The sequence below is a fragment of the Python bivittatus genome, unplaced genomic scaffold, assembly GCF_059951505.1.
Source record: "Python bivittatus isolate LINGU-HERP-01145 unplaced genomic scaffold, Pbiv_v1 ctg000220_np1212, whole genome shotgun sequence".
NCBI classification, from domain to species: Eukaryota; Metazoa; Chordata; class Lepidosauria; order Squamata; family Pythonidae; genus Python; species Python bivittatus.
Genome location: NW_028277048.1, coordinates 11,928,042 through 11,952,048, shown reverse-complemented (window position 1 = coordinate 11,952,048; position 24,007 = coordinate 11,928,042). Strand labels below are relative to the sequence as shown.

General features: G+C 41.3%; 2 protein-coding genes across 7 annotated transcripts in view; one reads left to right on the top strand and one right to left on the bottom strand.

Annotated features, from left to right (window-relative positions):
• CHCHD5 (coiled-coil-helix-coiled-coil-helix domain containing 5) overlaps window positions 1–10,736 on the bottom strand; it is a 31,737-nt gene extending 21,001 nt beyond the window's left edge. The window contains exons 1-4 of one of the 5 annotated variants that reach the window (XR_015795658.1): window positions 10,469–10,732; window positions 9,489–9,629; window positions 7,894–8,045; window positions 6,446–6,559 (exon numbers count right to left, since the gene is read on the bottom strand). Coding sequence is in view for 4 of the 5 variants with exons in the window: in XM_025171873.2 (XP_025027641.1) it covers window positions 7,895–8,045; window positions 9,489–9,629; window positions 10,469–10,656 (480 nt within the window). In the remaining variant the exon portion in view is untranslated. The other 4 variants (XM_015889404.3, XM_088137905.1, XM_088137903.1 and 1 more) reach the window with 4 other exon arrangements.
• The window catches only part of ATP13A1 (ATPase 13A1), a 35,917-nt gene continuing 22,642 nt past the window's right edge, over window positions 10,733–24,007 (top strand). For both annotated transcript variants that reach the window (XM_007421412.4, XM_007421411.4), the window contains exons 1-6: window positions 10,733–11,165; window positions 14,254–14,343; window positions 15,012–15,202; window positions 16,684–16,756; window positions 22,244–22,399; window positions 23,058–23,127. In XM_007421412.4, coding sequence (XP_007421474.1) covers window positions 10,863–11,165; window positions 14,254–14,343; window positions 15,012–15,202; window positions 16,684–16,756; window positions 22,244–22,399; window positions 23,058–23,127 — 883 coding nt within the window. In that variant the 5' untranslated portion in view covers window positions 10,733–10,862. The remainder of the gene's footprint in view (window positions 11,166–14,253; window positions 14,344–15,011; window positions 15,203–16,683; window positions 16,757–22,243; window positions 22,400–23,057; window positions 23,128–24,007) is intronic.

Genomic DNA, 24,007 nt, shown 5'->3' with positions numbered 1-24,007 from the left:
GTGCTAATACAGGTAGTCAAATCAAATCAAATTTCTTTATTATGGTCACTGACCACAGTTACTAATACAGGTAGTCCTCACTTAATGACTGCCCTGGTTAGTAGTTGTTTGAAGTTACAACAGCACTGAAAAAGTAACTTTACGACCACCCCTCACATTTACAACTGTTGCAGTGTCCCCATAATCATGTGATTGCCACTTGCATGCTTCACAGCCAGCTTCTGACAAGCAGAGTCAACAGAGAAGCCGGCAGTAAAATCACAAGTTGTGGTCATGTGATGTCTTGCTTAACAACTACATTGCTTAGTGATGGAGTTGTTGGTCCCAACTGTGGTCATTAAGCGAGGACTACCTGTACAGCAGTGGCAATCTGTACTGGCCCCAGCAGTCAGAGATCATATATCAATGAAATGTGGGGGTGCAGTTGTTTTGTTTTTTAATTCAAAATTATGGGTATGCATGAGAGCCTCCTCCCCAATTCCATCCTTAACCTTCCCACAAAATGGCTATTTTTCAGAAACACACTTTCTAAGCTGAAAGGGTAGAGAGGAGCTGGCATGAAAGAGTTGGCTCCCACCTCCCATTCTTAGCCTTAACACACACACTCAATTAACAACAACAACAAAAAGATAAAAAAAAAAAAAGTCCCTGCCCCTTCTGGTGATATTGTGACCATAAGTCAGGATGGTCTCCTATGGGCCTTTGGAAGGTTGGGAAGTGAGTTGTGGCTCCTGACTCCTCAAACATCACATTAGTGTGGTCATAACAGCTTCCCACTGCTCTCCATTCTTGCTCATTGCTAGACTGAAGGACAAAAGCACAGTCTCAGCCTGAGTCAGTGGAGCAATCTCTCCCTTCACACAATACATGATCATACTGATTGCTAGATTCCCCCCAATTAAGCAACTCTATAAAATGGAAATCAGAATGATAGTTGTCACCAGCAATAGACTGGTCCAGCCCTTTGTGCAAGGATATTAAGTGGGTCAGCAATATTAGAATTAGTCCTTGCTCCTGCAACGAGAAAGAATATTTACCCAAAGAACAAGACTGGGGGCAAGCCATCTTTCAGCCTAGTCACTTAAGAAGCTAAGTTTTCAAGAATTCAGTCAGTGGCAGCCTTGGGAGGAACAGGAAGTATATTCTACATTCAAAAAATACATGGCTACATCTATGTATACCCACCACATTACAGGTAGTTCTTGCTTAGCGGCCACAATAGGGACCGCCAATTCTGTCGCCAAGGGCTGCAGTCACTAAACGGAAAATCGTGTGACCGTGACAGGCTTATGATCTCACTTCCCATTTGGTCATTAAGCATAAAATCGTAAGTCATAAACCGTGACTTACGATTTTACTTCCGCCTACTCTATTAACTGTGCCTGTTGCAAGCCAGTTGTGAAGCGCCCAAATGGCGATCACATGACCGCAGGACACTGTGACAGTTGTAAATGCAAGGATTAGCTGCAAAGCTATGTTTTTTTACACTGTTGTACAAACGGTCACTAAACGAGGCCATCTGTAAGCAAGGACTACCTGTATTCCCTTCTAGGATAAGCAGCATTATATAGAAGGCAGAAAAGGAGTAAGAAATATAAGCCAAAGAAATTAAAAGCAGAGATAAGAACAAGAAAAGGAAACTAGCTAGACCCAGTTCATACCCAACACCACCCACTGTACCTCTTCACATCTTTCTATCCTTGCAAACCATCCTTGCTTCCACTGTGTCTATACTTCACTTCATATGTCGCCTTTTGTTCTTAGCACTCGACTCTTTTTGTGGAACTCATTAATTCAATCCAACCACAACTTTCTTGGATTTCCCTCTTTCTCTTCATCCGTGCATTCTTCCTTCATATATTTCTTTTGCAATTTGATCCTCGTTCATTCTTGGCACAGACAGTAAAGGAAATGACCTTAACAGAAATATCCAAGAACCGCTACCTAAGCAAAAGGGGCTGAAACGCCTTTTAAGTCCTGAGAAATGAGATAATATTCAGAATTGGCTCAGGCAGGTGCATCCCTGGTTCATAGTATAAGAAGGAGAAGGAGGTGGAGGAAATACAGCTCAAGCAGACTTGCGAGATTCTGTTAGTATAGCCAATCTCGATAAAGGTGGTTTTTAGCCTTCCTGTGGAGTTAATTTCCTGGCCTGATCTACCTAGTGAGGCCAACATTGATACATTAATGTTCAGATCCATAGTCCTTACTGCATCCCAGTCTAGTATTTGCTGCAAATAATTCCATTCTTGGCCAACAATATGGCATCAGCTCCATAAATACCTCCATGTACCTTCCCTCTCCCAACTAACGTCCCTCTAAACTCACCACATTTCTTATACATTTATCCATTGATACATGAAGCAAATAAGGGAACATCCATACTTCCTTGTCTTACTCTCTGCTAAACCATTCACCAAGCATTCTTTTCTTCCATCGCATACTGCTCTGAGGCATTTAGCAGCCAAACTTCATATGCAGGGAAAAAATTCCATAATTCAAACCTATCCTCTTCATCCTATGCTTTCTCTAAATCAACAAAGGTGCAATAAACCAGAGAGAACCGCTCCTGCCTGTGCTCCTGTCCTCTGAAGATACCGGTCACAGATGCTGGCGAAACATTAGGAACCAAAACTTCCAGAACACGGCCACACAGCCCGGAAGACCCACACCAGCCACCACATCAGCCATGCAATAAACCTTCTTTGTCAGTTTCATATGAGTACTCTGCCCATATAAAGCTACACGGCACTTTCCAAATTTTGATTATTATTACCTCTTGTATTCCTTTGATCTGAATTCTTCCAAGTATCTTCCAAGAACACTTAACAAACTAATCTCACAGGAGTTTTGCATTCACTCTTGCTACCTTCTCCTTTGTACAGGGGAAAAAAAATAACATTCCTCAAATTATCAGGCAGATACAGACTTCATACACACATTAAACAAGTTGCACAGCCACTCCATAAGCAAATCACATTCACAATTCAATATTTCTGCAATTATACTATCTATACCTGCAGCCTTACTATTTTTCAACATAACCGTAAAGTGTTCATTATCTCCTTCTATCAAGCTTTTCTTGGATACTAACACTTATAGTATTCATTTCGATTTCACTCTTCGACATATCATTATCATTCCCATACAAATGTCTAAAATACTCCTTCTAGCATTCCCTAACTTCAGTTTCATTCCAAATTATTTCATTGCTTAATTCTAAATTCCATTCATTTTGATCCTTGTTTAGTCCTACACATCTATTTCCAAATATTTATTTATTTTTTATCAAAACCTGCATTTTCTCCCTCTCTTTCTTTGCAGAGAGAGAAGATTCCTTGCAAAGAAAGTAATATCTTTGGAAGGATATCTTTCTTTCATCCTCAATTTTTGTAACAATTGTTTTCCCACTTGCATTTTTTTCTCATCCAGTTTTTTTCAAATCATCATTCCACCAAACATCCATTTTCATATTCTTTATTAACGTAGCTCCACACACTTCTGTGGAACTCTGTAACATAACTCTTCCTGTAGTTGTTCTACTTTCACTCTTGCTTCTTTCAATTTTTTCCTTCCTTATCCATTTTCTCCTAAGATCTATTCTTGACTCTACTAGATAATGGTCTATCTCACATTCAGAACCTCTCAACACCCCTATATCTTTCACTAATTATTTCAATCTTCCATCATAAACAATCAAATCATTCATGCTTTTAGATTTATATTCATTCCTTTTCCGGGCATACAGTGGGGCAAAGAAGTATTTAGTCAGCCACCAATTGTGCAAGTTCTCCCACTTAAAAAGATGAGAGAGGCCTGTAATTTTCAACATAGGTATACCTCAACTATGAGAGACAAAATGGGGGGAAAAATCCAGAAAATCACATTGTCTGATTTTTAAAAAATTTATTTGCAAATCATGGTGGAAAATAAGTATTTGGTCAATATCAAAAGTTCATCTCAATACTTTGTTATATATCCTTTGTTGGCAATGACAGAGGTCAAACGTTTTCTGTAAGTCTTCACAAGGTTTTCACACACTGTTGCTGGTATTTTGGCCCATTTCTCCATGCAGATCTCCTCTAGAGCAGTGATGTTTTGGGGCTGTCACTGGGCAACACGGACTTTCAACTCCCTCCAAAGGTTTTCCATGGGGTTGAGATCTGGAGACTGGCTAGGCCACTCCAGGACCTTGAAATGCTTCTTATGAAGCCACTCCTTCGTTGCCTGGGCAGTGTGTTTGGGATCATTGTCATGCTGAAAGACCCAGCCACATTTCATCTTCAATGCCCTTGCTGATGGAAGGAGGTATTCACTCAAAATCTCACAATACATGGCCCCATTCATTCTTTCCTTTACACGGATCAGTCGTCCTGGTCCCTTTGCAGAAAAACAGCCCCAAAGCATGATGTTTCCACCCCCATGCTTCACAGTGGCTATGGTGTTCTTTGGATGCAACTCAGCATTCTCTCTCCTCCAAACACAACGAGTTGAGTTTAGACCAAAATGTTCTACTTTGGTTTCATCTGACCATATGACATTCTCCCAATCCTCTTCTGGATCATCCAAATGCTCTCTAGCAAACTTCAGACGGGCCCAGACATGTACTGGCTTAAGCAGGGGGACACATCTGGCACTGCAGGATTTGAGTCCCTGGCGGCGTAGTGTGTTACTGATGGTAGCCTTTGTTACTTTGCTCCCAGCAGGTCATTCACTAGGTCCCCCGTGTGGTTCTGGGATTTTTGCTCACCGTTCTTGTGATCATTTTGACCGCACAGGGTGAGATCTTGCGTGGAGCCCCAGATCAAGGGAGATTATCAGTGGTCTTATATGTCTTCCATTTTCTAATTATTGCTCCCACAGTTGATTTCTTCACACCAAGCTGCTTGCCTATTGCAGATTCAGTCTTCCCAGCCTGGTGCAGGTCTACAATTTTGTTTCTGGTGTCCTTCAACAGCTCTTTGGTCTTGGCCATAGTGGAGTTTGGAGTGTGACTGTTTGAGGTTGTGGACAGGTGTCTTTTATACTGATAACAAGGTCAAACAGGTGCCATTACTACAGGTAACGAGTGGAGGACAGAGGAGCCTCTTAAAGAAGTAGTTACAGGTCTGTGAGAGCCAGACATCTTGCTTGTTTGTAGGTGACCAAATACTTATTTTCCACCATGATTTGCAAATAAATTATTTAAAAATCAGACAATGTGATTTTCTGGATTTTTTTCTCATTTTGTCTCTCATAGTTGAGGTATACCTATGATGAAAATTACAGGCCTCTCTCATCTTTTTAAGTGGGAGAACTTGCACAATTGGTGGCTGACTAAATACTTTTTTGCCCCACTGTATGTATGAATGGGCATGCTTAAATCACATATTCAAACAAACCAACAAACCCTTTTCTAAGACACTCATCAAATAGTCACCATGCCCACTCTTCATTAGGTTTCCACATGTACTCTTTTCTCACTGTTACTCATTTATTCATGCCACCTTACGGAGTAATTTCCCCTGCTCTATCATGCCAATTCAGAATACTGCATAATTTCCCCCCAAACTCTTATCCCATCAACTAAGAGGTATATGCAGTGTACTGACAGATGCAAGATACTCCAATTAACACTCCAATAATGTTTTAAGGAGTAAATCTAAATCCAGCCAGAGGCATTAGATATTTAAGACTGACCACTGTTGAACTTCATTAGGGTAACCTTGCGTGTCATGTCATTCGTCTTGTCATATTTTACAACAGGATTATAAAGCAAAGAATCAAGAAGGTTCTGATGTTAACAGAGTGCCCTCTACTGACTATAAATAAAATAAAAGTATTGCAGTCATGTCTCCTCTGAATCAAGCTTGTATCCTAGTGACTAAGTGGATATGTCCATGGAGTTTTCTTGGTAACATACAAAAATAGTTTATCTGTGTCTTCTTCCAGGATTTCTCTTTTACTTCCCTATCTGGTATACAGCTATGGTATTCTATGGTGACTTCCCATCTGAGAAGTAATTAGGTCTGACCCTGTTTAGATTTTTGAGGTCAAAGTTGGCTAAGCGCTGCCAACTAGCTAGACATAAACAGGATACCCTAGGGCAAGTCTCACAGTCCATGAGAGAACATCAAAATGCTTTCAGAGAAGTTCCACAGCAAATTAGGTTCCTTTTTTCTTCTGCCCATTAATCTACCTGGATCACTCTGCTTTGAGCCACAGAACACTGCAATTCTCTGTCTGCAAACTTGGGTCAGAAAAGATTATTTGGGGTCTTTGCAGTTTATTGCACAGTGCCTGCAAAAGTTCCAGGCCCAATAAAATGTATACCCCAGACACCTGGGTTTGCAAGTAAAGTTGAGATTCCACTGTCATGCCAACACAGCTAAATTTCACTGTGCCAAGCTGAGATGTCTTGGACAGCTGCAGATAAATGAATGATGCTGAGGGCTTGGAAGGATACCTGTGGATCTTCATGATAGGTGAGTAGCTGATGCCACTTTGTGGCCAAATCTTTTAGTCTTAATGCCACTTCAAGGAATAGCAAGGTTTCTACTGAAGAAATCAAAAAGCTGAACTGTGAAAAAAAGGAGGGAGAAGAGAATATATGTAAAATGAAATATCGCTTTTCCAAAATTGAATAGTAAGTTATACCTTCCAGAATCCAAAACAATCACATTTCCAAATGCAAGATAAACAAACAAACAACTATCATAGTCTTTCACTCATTTTACAAAGCTGGCTTGCCAACAGCTCCTTGCCTAGTCATGAATAAAGTATTGTTTCTTAAATTAAGAGCACCAAACCCAGCTTCACTGGCCCAACCAGGGGACTCCAGCCAGCTTATTGGTTACCTTCTACAGAGTATCTTACTTTGGACACATTATGCGAAGACCCAGCTCTCTGGAGAAGACTCTAATGCTGGGAAAGGCGGAAAAGAGGACAACCAGCAGCAAGGTGGATTGACTCAGTTACAGTGGTGATGAGTGCACAGATGGGAGATTTGAAAGAACAGGTTAGGGATAGATCATCATGGAAAAAAATCTATAATTGTGGTCATTAGGAGTCGAAAATGACTTGATGGCACATAATCGATCAATCTAGAGAGTGCAATGTATGATTTCATCAATCTCTTATGCATTTGCCTAGCCAGTAAGTGCAATGAAGTTCATCACTACTACTTTCCCCCCTTAAGAGAAATGCACAGCAGCAAAGGTTTCCATGTTATGTGCAGAAATGAGAATAAGGAGACAATAAGCTCCAGAGGAAGGAAGTTTAGACAAGTAGATCCAGAAGACATTTTATTTGCAAGAGTGAATGCCTCTGTCTTTTTGGCCCAACCACACCTCTCAAGTTTCACAATGATACATTTTGGTCTTGGGGTAAGAGAACAATAATTCTTTAACTACATTTTTGACTGCTGTGTCCCTTGTAAGGGAATGAGCTATTTGTTATTGGTTGTGCAACATATATGTCATACTTGTCAGTTATTTCAGCTTTCCTTACTCCTTTCCACCAAGATTACAATACCACTCTCAGGCCTTGCATCTAGAAAATGTTCTCTCCACCAGCCCTCAACCTCTAACCTAGAAATGTGGCTCATATTGTTCATCTGACTTTCCTCATGCCTCCTCTACCTTGCAGTTTTGGCTTTTTTTAGATTTTTTTTATTCTGCCTTAATTATTTTTATAAATAACTCAAGGTGTTGAACATACCTAATACTCCTTCCTCCTCCTATTTTCCTCACAACCACCACCCTGTGAGGTGAGTTGGGCTGAGAGAGAGTGACTGGTCCAAAGTCACCCAGCCGGTTTCCATACCTAAGGCAGGACTAGAACTCACCATCTCCTGGTTTCTAGTCTGGTGCCTTAACCACTAGACCAAACTGGAAAACATTTAGGGGCACCAACCTTATGTATTCAGTTTCACCTGGTCAGCACAGAGGAGAAACTTCTGGAGGTGTTCAGAACATTTGATTGAAGAACTCTGGTTTGTCTTAAGGCACTGCTCAAATGCAGTAAATGATTCAGCACAGTCTTGGCGAATCTTCTGAATAATTGGGCTATAATAAAAGTCCCACAGATTTATAAATAGGAAAAAATGGACAGACAACAGGGCAGGAACTTAGCAAAAATGATGGAATATATTGTTCTGACAGCTAGCAAGTTGCAATAGCTAAACACAGAAGACAAGGTACCTTCTGCTCCAACATCACTTCAGCTGTTAATTCACTGAGCAATTTTAGAGAAGCTAATATATATCATCCCCATATCTATAAAATGGGGATAACAACATTCAAGAACTTAAATGTGAAGTCTACAATGCATCATGAACAAAAAATGTTTTAAATCATAGGCATCTGAGGTTAGTCATAGCAATGGAAAATGTCACAATGCAAACCCTGCCTGTAAGTACTTGGGTCCTGATGTTGGATACAGATACTAAAATTGCAGGGCTTGCATCATGATGTCAAGATGTGTATTTTAGCATTCCCTCCACACCTTCCAGGGATATTGTGCTTTTAACAGTCTATATAAAGGCTTATTAAAACAACTGGAAATGCAGACACTTCCCCCCCAAGCAATTCCCTTTTCCTATTCTGTCCACAAACCCTCCTTTAAAGATTTTCTTCCAAATCTCATCATGATGTTCCCTGACCTAATGTAGCTCTCCCAGATTTTCTTGTAACTCATCACAATAGATTTGATCTTTCTTCTGCTGATACTTTACTAGGGCTGTGCAGAGATCCAGATTCAAACAGATGAATGCAATTTAAAGGGCGTATGGAATATCCCAAACTCCATTTTTCCCTGCAGTCATGTAGTTGTCCCCACAGCAGACACACAATCATGTTTGATTCAAGTGATATGTGCACCCACAAGGGCACTCCGGATGACATTTTGCTCTTCAAATTCAGACCTCTGCACAGCCTTATACTAGTCATTGAACTGTTCACTGAAAATCTTTCTACCTGCCAACGTACTGTTACTATGCAGAAGGTTGTAAACAAACGTGACTCCCTTCCTATTCCATCATCATCACTTTATAGAGCAGTGATCTACATAAGAGCACTAGCAACCAGTGGAAGATAAGAGAAAGAAAGTAGACCTTAGTTTTTTTCTCTGCCTGGGGAAATCAGGAATAAGGAGGGAAAAAAAAAACGTTCTCCAGTCACAAGTCTGTACGTATACAACACCAATAACTGTCTAAACCGCCTAGACTTAAAACCCACTGATGTGCTGATTTGACCTAACAGGTAATCAGCATGCCCACTCAAGTCACTGCTGGTATGCTGAATTAATATCAATGTAAAAGTGTACTTCAACATGCCAGATGCATATGGGGCTGGGAAAAGGCACGTACAGATAGATCACATCTCCAACAGCTCTGACAATACATTCCCTGCTATGAAATCTACAGCCGGATAATGGCGCGAGCGTCCCTCAATTAATCAAAGCTGACTCCCCACAAAGGCAAAAGAGCACTCCAGCCTGGGGGAACTTACTGGGATGATGTGCATTTCGCCATGTCGAGTTTGAGTTGGTGACAGTCCTGCTGCCAGGAGGAAGGGTTAGCAGCAACACACCGGCCATATTGCTCAGTTTCTTTGTGGCAGTACCGCAAGGTTACTTCCAGGGCCGCCTGCCTGTTGGGAGGGAGACACGTTTAAAAAAAAAAATCCTGAATGTATACTCTGCCTTTCCATCAGATAACAATAAAAAGATATGCCAAAATGTTTAATATACGTTTAAAGCAGTGTTGTCCAAACTTGGCCACTTTAAGATGAGTGGACTTCAGCTCAATTCTGGGAGTTGAAGTCCACTCATCTTAAAGTGGCCAAGTTTGGATAACACTGCTTTAAAGCATTATGAAAAATACATGAACGTGACTATTTCTAACCGATTTGAACACTATTCAGTAGCTAGCCCAGTTTACCCACCAAAGACCTGCCAGAACACAACTGTTTTCCCCTCCATTGGGACTTCGAGGCTTAATTCTACGGAAAGCATTCAGTCTCTCTCCAGGTGCACACCACAAACTTGCCCTTTGCTGTCCCTGGCTGGTTGCAAACACCTGGTCTCATAACTTGGAAAGTTTAAAAGATAACAAATGTATTATTGCGTAAGTTTTCCTACATCACCGTCCACTGCATGGGTTGTAAAGGTCACCAACTGAGACAGCTTTAAAAGGAGATCCAGCAAGGCTGCTACTTGTGATGACACGCTACCGTCACCTATAACGCAGCAAGTGTCGGAAAGCAGTAGCTAAGGAGTCGCCGTGCGCCGCTCTCCTGGCTTCCGAAACCGACCAGGTTGGCACCTGCGGGGAACAGGTCTCCGGATTATGTGCATATTTGATCTGATCCTGACGGTAATTCTTCTGGATTGAGAATGCGAATTAAACCCCGAGGAAGGAAGAAAAGCGGAGTTTTCCCTTGATCAGATAAAGGGCTTTGGAGCAGAGCTTTAAAGAGGTCACACTCACATGCCGCCCTCGGCTCTGGAAAGACACACTGGCTTCTTCCTTCTTCCCAACACGCATGCTCCCTCCCCAGCACGGGGCCTCTTCTGCGCATGTTTAAACGAGCCGCGGGGGGTGCGGTTTAAATCCAGCGACCAGGACACGAGAGAACGCCCTGCGGTTTCGCGCAAGCGTAGTTGGAACGACGCCATCGCTTCGCGGAGAGCCACGTGTATAGCTCATTCATGCGGGGCGTGAGGCTGAAGCGTTGGCTCGACCGGCGCTGCGAAGAGGCGACGCATGCGCACCTTTACCGCCCAGGCCGCGAGCATGCTCGCTCGGCGCGCTTCATTCGTGCCTACCCCGGAAGTGGAACAGGCGCGACCGAGGCGAGCCGGCGGCGGCTCCCGGAAGAAGGATGGTAGCGGCAACAGCGGAGGCCGGTCCTGGGCCGGGGGACGAGTTGGTGCAGGACGTGATTCCATACCGGCGGCGGTCGCGTCTGCTATGGGGGACCGTGTTGCCCTTCTGCGTGCTCTACCCGCTCTGGCTGTGGTTTTGGGGGGCGAGCGCCTGCGCCTGGGCTTGGGGGGCAGCCGCCGGCACCGAAACCCCCGAGGCCGCGCTGCTTTTCCTCGCCGCCATCGGGGTCGTCCACCTTCTCACGGCCTTAGCCGGCCTGTGGAGCGTCAACGTCCACTGCTTGCTCTACTGCTGTTGGGTCAGTCGCGCGCCGCGGAAGGAGCGGGGGACCCAAAGGCCACGCGGGGGCGGGGGCGTGTTGCCTTCGCCCAGGTTGGCGTGGCTTTCTCTGCCTTGGGCTTCTAAGATCAGGTCGGGGAGGTGGGAAGGAGCAGCCTTCCCATCCCCCCTCCGCCCCCCCAAATGTTTCCTGAGCACGCTTTACTTTCTGAAGAGGTGTCGGTGCTCAGGTGTGTCTGGAAACCGTCCCTTCCCACTTCCTTGCACGGGGGCTCTGGGCTTACTGGTGAGGTAGCCAGACTTTGCGCTTCTCTCTTTAACGAGTGCCAAGAGTGAAGCTGTTTCTCAAATCCAAATGCTACGAGACTGAAACTTCCTCTTGTGAACCCCTTGTGAAGCGACTGGGATTTAACTCACAGTGTATACAGAGGAGTTTGGAAATCGTACCTTGCTTCTGTATGTGCTCTACGTGAGGCTTCTGTTGTTGCGGGAACACATACAACATACTTGCTGAGGCGTTGCTTTTCTAAGCTTATTCTTATTTAATCATTGTTGGTGTCCTGACTGTAGTTTTGATGTGTTCAAATTATGGTGAATAGATTTTTGTTTGTATTTAAAGGTACTTTATTCTGTTAAAGTTTTGGAGCCTACGGGATGTAACAATATGATAGGAAGTGGTCATTTTAATGAATGTGTCTTTCGTTAAATTTGAATTAAGTCAAGATTTTCTTCTAGTAATTGACATGAATCAGATACTTTAGATTGCCTGTTTTTTTTAAAAAAATGAAGCTTTTTTAATGGTTTTTAAAGAATTGTTAGTTTTACTCTTATGATTTTATTTAACATATTTTCAATATTTTTGTAAATTGCTCTGGGTTTCTCCATGGGAAAGAGTCTTGAGATTCTTCTCCCCTTCCCCAGTAGTAGTTATTTTGGAAAGCTGTTTTCCAAGGTGTTTTCTTGACTTCCAAACGTGAGCACCTGATTGTAAGAGAAAGAAAGTAAGTGGTGATCTTATGAAAATTTTGCACCTGTAAGCAAAACAAAAGGGGAAATGTATCTCAGAGCACTACATCACTCATTTTCTTGGTTGGTCACCTGCTGAATGAAAACTACTCACCTCTATCTTTTCTTTTTTAAAATTCTCTTGGGTATCGTATTTAGCTTTTGTGGACATTGTGTATTCCCCAAATTTCCATTCTTGGAAGACACAATATTTTTCTCTCAGTTTTATTCCAAAGTTTCCCACAGTCTGTCAGTATCAGCGTATACATTAGTATATTTCAGTGCCCAATTTGGGAATTAGAGAATAGCTGACCAAACTGCCAGAGTGACAAAGAGACTTTTAAAAGTAGGATTTTTTTTTTACCTACCTTTTTTTTCCCTTGAAAATTAATGTAAAATGATTGCTGCTTGTGATTTTGCTGTGTTAAAGCTTCATTGCAGTGGTGTTTAGAACAGAAATTTGCACAGGATAGATGCTGCTTGTGCTCTTGGCAAAGGCTAGAAAGTTGATCAGCCTTTTTGTTTCATAGTAGTATCTAATCTCTGCTAAATTTGCTATATTTCCTCAAACCACTAGACTTTGTACTTTAGTGGTCATGATAGTAATTTGATTTTATCTTCCTTTTTAACAGGAGTCATATTATTGTACTTTCCTTGTATGGTTTTAATTTACTTGCTGCCTTTGAAAGAGAAAATGAAAATTCATGGGTGCATATGCAGCTTGTTTGCAAAAAAGTCCCAGCTTCAAAATCACAGAGCAGGATCTGCCCAAGACTGGAAAACTATTACCAGTTGGAATGGACAATATTGGTTAAAATGAACAAGTAGATTTTGGCAGTAGGACTACAGACCAACTGGAGTCATAATCTGAATTTACCAAAAAGTGACTGTTGGTGTCAGGGGCACTTGCCTTTGACAAAACATGAATAGAATGTAGCTAACAATGACTCTGATCTTAGGATAGGTTGATTCAAAGAAAGATCGTGAAACAATAGCTTTCTGTTTCTTTTATTGTCATTTAGTGGTGTTCCTTCCTCAATTATTTTCTCATCCATAACCTCCTGCATTGTTTAGAAGGGCTTCCAGCTTTCCAGATAGGTCATTTTGAAGGTGCACAGTCCTTATTATTTGCAGGCCTAGTGGAAGAAACCTTCACTACTTCTTAAATGATGTGTATTCTAAGGGAAAAAAGGACTAGATTATGGCATCCAGATATCATTGCTTTGCACAGCTGCTTTCTAGAATTGATATCATAGTTCATTTATTTCAAGTATTAGTAGATATTCTGTGTCTGATTATTCCAGAAATTTCACAGGTGACTTACACTCTTCCCATTAATTATAATACAAAATATTAAACCAAGGGATTCTTTAAGACCCAAAGCAAAGGCAGTCAAAGCAATAATTAAGACTTAAAATTTTTGATCAGTCAGTGCATATGATAAAGTCATAGGCTAATACTTGAAGCTCATTTATTTAATGCTAGGTGGGCACCTTTTGAGGAGAGCATTTCAGAACTGAGGCACAATTGCAGAAAGACTCTTCTCCCTGATGTTATTCACTGTTCATCAGAGAGCCTAGGGGATGCTCTCTTTGATGAACACAGATTAAAGGACTTGTTTGCTAGTACATGTAGGTCTCAATTAGTGCAGTTAATGAATCCCACAAAATGGTCACATTACTGAAATTCACACTATTCAAAATGATATTTCTAGGGAGAATGTGGTAATTGGTTCTAGCTCAATGGAGAAATGACAATCTTTTATCCATTTTGCACACACAAAGATTAGCAGCATCTAAAACTCCAGGTGCAACTGTACATGTGCTAGCCTCGCATTGACTGAATTTTGGGTTACTTTAAAAGCGACCTGGTATCAATTTACAATTCACACTAAATTGAATATCACATTATTCAAATGCGCACTAATTGCGACCTACCTGTATCTTAAAAAGGTTTCAAGTTGAGATAAAACCAGTAAATTGATACAAATATAACTCTACCCCCCAAGTGCAGCTGTTTAACACTTTATGGAGTAAATGCTAAATATTGCTTTATTTGATCCAAATTCTGAAGACTGATTGTTCAAAGTATTTTTCTTTCAGGTGCGCAGTCCAAGGAAAGCCACCTTGGCTAAAGTTGTGCCAACTCCAAATAATGGCTCTGCAGAACTGGTACCACTCCACCGAGATCAGGTGAGAAATTAAATTATGGTATTCAGTTGAGGGTGGTTCCTCTTTCTCGTCAACTTCTTATATCTCACTTAAATTTGTCAGCTGATTTTGACTTGGTACTGCGGTACCTTGTGTAAACAAATAAGGTGTCACAGAAATGTGGACCTAATCTCTTAAACAAGACAGGAATGTGCAATTAATGGCTTGGATCTTGAGTTTTCTTCTGCAAAGAAAAGAGCTTGTTTCAATCATAAAAGGGTTTCTAGTTTAAAGGAAGGAGTACCTTACTCACATTCCTCCCTATCTGCAGCAACCATATTGCTGGAACAATGTTCTAGTGGTACCCCAAGTTATAAATGGGAAGGATGTGAAATTTGTCTCTCCACTTTCCAGTGACATCCTCTTGCCAATAGAATGTTAGATAACATACAAACATTTACTTTTAGGAAAATTAAGTTAAATTCATTGGTGGCTAGCAGCTTTATTTAGTTAACATTCTTTTTAAAGCTGCAAATCACAGCTGGTTTGTATGCTGGGTTGTATCCCTTGTTGTAATGTTTATGTTTGCCTTGGTCTATTGCAACAGGGAGACTGGTGGGCCAGCTTCCTCATGCTGTGTCACGCATAATGGTAGAAATCTCCAAACTGGCCTCATGCACACAGAAAGTTAATTTGTGTATCCCTTCTAGGGAGAAGATGGACAGGAGGTACTTTCTTTTGAATTCCAAAAAATCAAATACTTTTGTGAACTAAGTGAAAGCAAAAAATTCCTTCCTGTGGCATTCCCTGTGGAGCACCCACTGCAGTATTATCAGAATGCTCGTGGTTACCAGGAAGATAAAGAAATCAAAGCAGCAGAAAAAAAATATGGCACTAACAAGTAAGTAGAGCAAAAGTGGACCACACTACTTGTCTGCAATATTTATCATAAATTTCTCAAGACAGAAATATTTAAGCTCTTGACTACTGAGTATTCAGGTTAATTAACCTATAGATATTGACAGGCTGTTAGTAATATAGTACCAGATTTACAGTCTTGGGGGATGAAACAACTTTTGGGTGGGCATGGCACGTAGCATTGATCTTCAGACTGATATGGAAGGGAGGTATCTGTTATTAATTAGCAAAATTATGTGAAAAATATTTTATTGTTTCTTTCTGCATTTGTTTGTTAAGCTGATGTGCTGCCTTTCCATAAATGGTCTGACCATCTACACTAAAGCACATGTCTGCTGAAAGGCTCCTAAAATCTAGCTTTACAGTCCTATCATTTGTAGCTTAACTAAGCTGAATATGGACACTTAGCAGCCAAGAGATTAATTTCTCTCTATCTTGAAAGGATCAATTTTATTCCAGTCTTGCTTCATTGCATGCAGTTGTATGAATCCTGACTCCCTGCTTTTACTCATTTTCCTCCCTGCCTACGTTCCCAGTAGTCCGTCACCCCATCCTATATGTCTGCAAGTTATATGGAATTTATGGAAGAGAGCTCTTCGCCTCTTTCATCCATCCACTTATATGAGCGGTCTCCTCCTCCCGAAAGGCCCACTGTGTTTAGGCAGGTTTTTGTAATAATCAAAATAATAAAAAGAAAACTGTTAACCCTCTTGAAGGCAGAGATCTGCTTTCCTGAGCCGACTGTAGAAGCAATTTCCCCCTTTATTCCCACTTCATAACTGTAACTTTGTTGTCTTAAAGGCTCAGGCAAAACAAAGAAAGCTCAGTTCTTAGTAGTTATAACCCAGCTTTCCCAAACTTGGCACTTTCCAAGTTTTTGTCCTTAGCCAGCATGTTCATGTGGGCAGGGGGAATGATAGGATTTTCAGTCCCAATGCAGATGAAGGTATCAGACTAGGTAGGGCTGCAGGAACAAATCTGTGATGCAGTCACATCATCCAGTAGGAAGAACTCAGACCCTTGTTGTCATGAAAGCTAAAATGGCAATTCTTGTTTCTCTAATTATTGGCGCGTGGTTATTAATATTGTATTACTTAATTATTCATTAATAGTGATAAATTATGGTCCCGACAATGGAAACTGAGGCATAGGAGCCGTCCCAATTAAGTAGTGCCTGAAGCTTTAAAGTTCTGCACTTGAAGAGCGCATTTGATGAAGCCAGAAGTGGAAATAGAGCATCGAGGGAAGTGGGTGAGGGAAATGAAATCTTCAGGATCCAAAGTTGAGGTGGAGAATCTGTGACTCTCCAGATAATGTTGCTGTATCTCCCAGAATTGATTAACAGTGCCCAGGCTAGCTGAGAATGCTGAAAGTTGTAAGCAGCAAAACTCAAAGTTTTGCAAATTGAGTGGGCTCAGGAAAACATGAGTGCTAAAATGAATGAGGATTCTGCTTTTCACACAGGGCAGAAATGGTTGTGCCAGAATTCCTGGAGCTCTTCAAAGAGAGAGCAACAGCTCCTTTCTTCGTCTTTCAGGTAACAAACACTATGTCAGTGCACAACACCAGCTCTATTTGTTTTTTGTTTCGCTTGTTTCTTAAATTGATAAAGAAACAAGCAAATTCTACTGTCATCCAAAACTGTTTATTTCCAGACTATTGTGATTTGTAAGCTTTTTCATTTATGCAGTTTCATTTGGCTAGCTAATATGGACTTGTTCAGACATCCTCAGCGGAGAAACTGGGAAACCAACCATTCTTTAATCCAGTTTACTTCTAAGTTGAGGTAGAAGAACATCTGACCATCATTTTGGTTCCTCTTCTTGCTGCTTATAGTTTATTTGATGAAAATCAAATTGTAATAGGCATATAAATAACTGAATTATTTTTTTATTGACCAAAGATGTATATTATAAGCTAAATCCAGTAAAGCAATAGAGTCCCATAAATGCAGATAGAAATGTCAATTCCTCTTACATGCAATAGGAATTATGGATCGTTTAACATACAGTAGTTATATGGTTTCTACAAGGAGCTGGACCAGATTATTCGAACGACCCTTGCCAGCGACAAACTCGTTCTGGGCAACTTCAATAGTAGGATGGGGACAGATAGCGACAACTGGGATGGAGTCCTTTGGAGACATGGGGTAGGAAAACTAAGTAGCTGTGATCTGCTGCTTCTGAGCAAATGTATCTAGCACAACCTGTGCATCACTACCACAATGTACAGACTTGCAAACAAGTACAAAACTACCTGGATGCATCCCAGGTCCAAACACTGGCACCTACTTGACCATGTCATTGTATGTCAGTGTGACCTTAAAGACATTGCCATCACTTGAGCCATGTGAGGTGCTGAGTGCTGGACAGATCACAGGCTGGTCTGCTCGGTCCTCAACCTGCATATAGCCCCTTTACATCGTAAGCAACCAAGGACTCTCAGAAAGCCATTCAACATCTGTAGACTGCAAGACCCAGACCAAGTTCAACGTTTCCAAGATGTACTTAATGAAAAACTCTCTGGCAATTTACCACTTGTAGGAACCTGTTCTGAAAAATGGATGCAGTTTAAAGATGTCAGCACGCAGACTGCAACAACTGTACTTGGAATGAAAACCTGGGTGCATCAAGACTGGTTTGATGAAAACCATGAGACTGTTTCAGTAGCCCTCCAGGCCAAGAACAAGGCCTGTGCAGACTCACAGAATGATTCATCATCTGTCTCAAAAAAAGACAAGTTTAAGCACCTGCAGTCCAAAGTACAGACAAAACTGCAAGAAATGCAGGACGAGTGGTGGCAGAGAAAGGGTGAGCAGCTCTGAACGGTATGCAGACATGCATGCCACAAGAGAGTTCTTCAGCACTATAAAGTCAGTTTATGGTCCTTCTAAATCAGGATGTGCCCCCCCCCCGCTGTCATCTGATGTGTCGAGCCTGATCAAAGACCAGGAAGAACTGAAAAACTGCTGGGCTGACACTTCTGCAGAGGAGGTGCCTAATGACTTCCATGATGCCCTCATTGTGGCTCTCTACAAAAATAAGGGAAGCAAATCAGATTGTGGAAATTACAGGGGTATCTCACTGCTGTCAATTGCAGGCAAGGTCTTTGCCTGCATTCTCTTGAACAGACTTGTCAGTGTCTTGGAAAGGAACCTCCCAGAGGTACAGCGTGGCTTCGGCCAGAACGGAATACAGCAGACATGGTATTTGCTGTGAGGCAAGTCCAGGAGAAGTGCATTGAGCAGAACAAGCCTCTTTATTCTATCTTTGTTGACCTGACAAAGGTATTTGACACTGTAAACAGGGAGGCTCTCTGGATCATTCTGAGATGTTATAGATGCCCAAGGAAATTCATGAAGTTGATTCACCTACTCCATGATGGAATGACAGGAGAGGTATTTTACAGCAGTGATTCGTCAGGTACATTTGTCATTTACAGTGGGGTAAAACAGGGTTGTGTGCTAGCCCCAGTCCTGTTCAAACTGTTCTTCACTTGCATGTTGTCATGTGCTGTCCATGGTCTGAAGGAGGGAGTGTTCATCAGGTACTGATTGGATGGTCTCTCTTTGACCTTCGCTGCTTGAACACACAGATGAAGTGCCTCCATACAGTCATCCAAGAAACCCTCTTTGGTGATGATTGTACCCTCCTGGCACACAAAGACAGTGATCTACAGTTGATGCTGAACAAATTCTCAGATGCTGCTTCACTCTTCAGCCTGACTATCAGCCAGCCCCTGCCAAATACCAACCCTGTAGAACCAAAAATCACTGTTGACGACACCCAACTGACAAATGTAAACAACTTCAAATACTTGGGAAACATCATCTCGAGTGATGGGTCATTGGACAAAGAAATTGACTCCAGGATCAGCAAGGCCAGCCCTGCACTGGGGTGACTGCATACTAGAGTGCTCAATTAACACAACATCCATATTGCCACAAGGCTGAAAGTCTACAGAGCTGTGGTTATCCCTTTTCTCCTATATGGATGTGAGTCCTCGACTTTGTACTGAAGGCACATCAAACAACTGGTGATATTTCACATGCTTGCTCTCCCCTCCATCCTTGGCATTCATTGGCAAGACATGTCTCCAATCTGGAAGTCTTGGATCACGCAGAGTCCACTAGCATTGAGTCCCTGATTATCAGAGCCCAGATGCGGTGGGTGGGACACGTCATCAGAATGGATGACCACTGTATGCCTTGCCAGTTGCTCTGCAGTGACATTGTGAAAGAAACCCTACACCTCTGTGACATCCAGCCAAGGGAACTAGAAGCTGTGGCTGCTGACAGAACCTGCTGGCAAGCCCTGTGCTATGGAGGCCTCCATCAGCTTTGAAGACAGGTGCTGCCAAAAACTGATAGAAAACCATGAGCAGCCACAGTTACTACAACAATGGACTTCCAGTGCCCCCTCTGTGCTAGACTCTGCACTTCCAGACTGGGACTGCAGAGCCACCTCCATGTCCACAGATGAACTGCACAACAGCATGTCTTCTTCGAACCCAAAAGACTACCATATATAGTTATATGGAACTTTTTCTTAAGATACAGAGCTTTGTCTTACTGAATTCAGAGTATCCAAATACTCTTAAATTTAGAATTGTATGTAAGGCAGTCTCCCCATTGCCATATTGGTTTTGAGAATGCTGCAAGAACCCTGGCTGTTAATTTTAATTCAATACATCTGGAAGACACCAAGCTGGGGAAGGATAGCGTAAGAAAAGGATGAAAGCCTTGCTGGTAGGGCTATGCAGACCCCTCAAAAGACATTTCAGGTCGTGAAAGTAGCCTTACCTTTTTCCAGGCTTGCATGACTGCTTTGAAAGTTGGTCCTGGCTGTCTCCATATGTGTATGCAATATGCAAACTCTTCATAAATTGAGGAGACAGCCAAGCACAGCTTCTAAAGCAGCCACCTGAACCTGGAAAAAGAGGCAGCTATTTTAATGATTTGAAAAGAGGTGCTTTTATGTGCTTTTGTGTATTCTGAAGTCTTTCAAAGGATTTGCATGGTCCTGTTGCTTATCAAGACAGTGCAGGAAGCGTCAAAGAAATGGGAGACTAGAAATCTGTGAAGGGATAAACATTTAACTAGCAAGATGTTTTATAGTTAAATAAATATTTGAGTGCAAAGAGGATGATTGTAATCACAATGCTGAGGATGAGGGGTTAGCAACTAGTTGTGCCCAGCGCAAATACTGACTCTGGTTCTTTCACGCGTTGTTCACAGTTAATATGGACACCAAATGAGGACATCTGTGTTTGCTACTCTGAAAATATATTTTGTGAACCAAGCCCATTAAAATAAAATGTTGCATAAGAGTAAATATGGGGGAGGTCTTTTTCTTCAATTATATCGCTTAAGATTGTATCTCTAGTTTTTACTTGATGGTATATTGCATTTTAATTCTTATATAATTAAGCCAGTGTGCTAGATAGTACTTTTGATGATGAGTCCTTAAATGTGCCCTGCCCATACTGAATTCAGTACTTTTCTGAGGAGTTAATTCACTGCTTACTAATCAAGTATAGAGAAGTTAAGCAAAATAGCATACGTGTGTGAGGCAGCTTTTCTTTTCAAATTCTACTTAATACATGTAATTCCTGTACGTTCCTGCTTCAGTGAGTGAAAGCAGAACTGAACTTCAAAAAAAAGAGAAAAAAATTACAATCAGCACATTCAAAGGTACAGGGCTTCATTGTTTTCAAACACACTAAGAGAAACTACAAATAAAAATATAAATATTATCAAATATAGATTCTGGCTTTGGACATGAAATTCTTACAATAGTCATCTTTTGGTGGAGATGCTGTGCTATTGTTTATTTACCCAGAGATGAAACAAAGTAAATCAAAAGTCTTGGATTATTTTAGTGCTTTTTTGTTTGCCTACTCCGTGCTCCTAGGACTGGCTTCTAAGTTAGAAAACAGCCAAGATCATTTTGTCCCTAACTATGCAAACTGTTCTTCAACGAGTGATTGAAAACCAAATGGAGTTTTCAGATACTATTTAATATTTTATTTACATCATTTGCATTTTATCCTAAAACTTAAAAAGACTGTTTCAATAACATTAAAAGGAATAAAATATATATGAATTCCAAAAGGGGTAAATGTATTTATTCATTTATATTTATATAGCTGCCCAACTCACCAAAGTATCATCGAAACAAATCAAAATTAAATCAGTCTTGATTTTCCAGTAAAGCAGAGTTTCAGACTGAGTTGTAGTGTAAAAATATGTTTTATATATTTGGTGGGATGGGGTGGAGAAGGACTCCCAGCGGGTGATGAGATGGAGGCCAGGCTTGTATAAACATTATTATTTATATAAACATTTGTTTAAAAAAATAAAAAATATCCACATTGGTATATGAAAAAACTTCTCTAGAGTTTAACCACTATGTTAGTCTTCCTTAGAATAATTCATTGTGCAGGACCAGTATTATTTTATTTTATTTTTGTTTTGTTTTGTTTATTTATCACATTTATATAGCCGCCCATCTCACACAAAGCAACTCTGGATGGCATTTATTTATCTCCTCCTCCAGAGTGGGAGGGGGAAGCTGGAGGACAAAGAGTCCTTCCTTGTATAATAAGTTTATGGCTAAAGTACTATTTACATTAGGGGTTTCTTGATTCTGTTTTTCATCATTGTGCTAACCTCATCTTTATTATAGACACTAGTGCAAAGATGGGAAATCTAAGACATCAGGTGCACATTCGGTCCAAAAGCCATTTTGGGTGATACACTTCAACCAGCTTTGCAGAAAAAAATGCAGTTGGGCATTTGCTGCCATTTTAAAACGGGAAACTAACAAAGGCGATGTGTTTTGCATTTTCTCTCTTTCTCTTTCTCTCTCTAAGATTTCCTTTTTAAAAAATGGCTGGGAGTCTACTCAGTTTTTATTACTGCTCTTGCTCAAAAATATTTCAGTGTGGCTCCTGGCTTCCAAAAAGTTGCCTACTGCTGCCATCCTGTGTGATCCATAAAGTCCTTTGTTTCTGCTTTTCACAGGTATTCTGTGTGGGCCTGTGGTGCCTGGATGAATACTGGTACTATAGTGTTTTCACTCTTTCCATGCTGGTAGCTTTTGAAGCATCCCTTGTCCAGCAGCAAATGAGGAACATGTCTGAGATCCGAAAAATGGGCAACAAACCCTACATGATCCAGGTAAGCAGGGGCAAAAGATGATGAGATACCTCATAAAACATTTGAGGCTGCAATGCCTCCTCCTCCCATCTGCAGACATTCTAATGAGCTGTTGGCTTCCAGAATACTGGAGGTCCCGTTGTCCAGGGTGATATGAATAACAGAGAGTTAGTTGCTATAACTGTTAAGTGGGCTTGTTAAGAAAGAGGAGCTGTCAGGAAAAGCAGAGTGGTTGTTTTATGGGGGTTTTGATAAGAGGGGAAGGGTTGCCTGAGCCTTAGTCAGAAGTTAAGTTAGAAAGGTGCCTAATTGTCTAGATCTTTTTCATTTGTCATCCATGTCCATAGATTTTTCTCCCCTTCCAGCATTCTCTGGCTCCTGAGATACCTCTTTCCATTTTTCTTGGCCTTGTAAGTTTATTAGTTTCTTCAAGGACAGTAATGATTAGTCTGTTACAGCAAAGTTTATTTGGAGAAATCCAGTAACAGGCTAAATTTTCAGACAAAGTGTATATCCATTCCATCCATTTTTTACTCTTACATTATATTATTTTTGTTGACAAGTACTTTTTTGGTCAAATGTACCATGGAAGTTACATGGGCAGGTACTGCTTCTGCAGAACTACTTCAGCCCCTCCAAAGGATCCAAAGTACCATTTTGCTGTCCCTTTGTTTTTCAGGTTTACAGAAACAGGAAGTGGCGGCCAATTTCCAGTGATGAGATAATTCCAGGGGACATTGTATCAGTCGGTAATAGAATTCCCTTATTTATTACAGATGAAAAACTATCTAGCTTTTCTATTTCAAAGGGTTCTTTGTCTTTTTTCTATATGCAGGCACTCCTAAATATCTGTAAAACTGTCAGGTATTGGTTGAGGATCAGGGCAGAAAGAAGTCTGTCCAAATCCGCGAGGCTACATTTTATGACACAATAACAATATTAACCAAAGTTTAGCTTAAGGGGAAGAGCTTGCTAGTAAAAATTGTTGCATTTATGTAAAATACTGCACTGAAGTTTGTGTGGCCATTCCCCATGTAATCTTCCTTGTGAACTTACAAAAGGTAGCATGCAATATGTAGAATGCTTTGGGGCCTCACTGGAGGGACTCAGGTGTAACATTCACGCAGTTACAGCGGGCCTCTCACGAGTGAGGGGAAAGAAGACACCAAACTGATTCTCCTTTGAGGGGGATGAGAGCGCCCAGACCGGAGTCTGGAAACTTCTTTTATTGAGTACATCAGAGGGCTGGGTTAGTACATCAGAGGGCTGGGTTAAGCATATATACGTCACACTACCTAATACAAGCCCATAACCATATATGGTAATACATGAAACACAAGGGATCATGTGCTCCGATTGAGCACGTGACAAGCTGTGGGGGCTTGCCTCCTGAAATTTGAGGCTTTTCCCCAGGTTGTTGCTGGTACTTTCCATGCTAGCTTCCTTGTTAGTGTACGACTGATTTTACTAGTCTGCACTAACAGAAATGCCTAGCATGTGATGGGGTGTTATAATGCAACACTCAGGGATGCATAACATACTAGTAAAGCAGGGGATTGATATTCCAGCAGCTTTTTCTTGCTGTCCATTGGGACAATCAGCCTTTACTTTTGCTGTCTAGACAGGCTA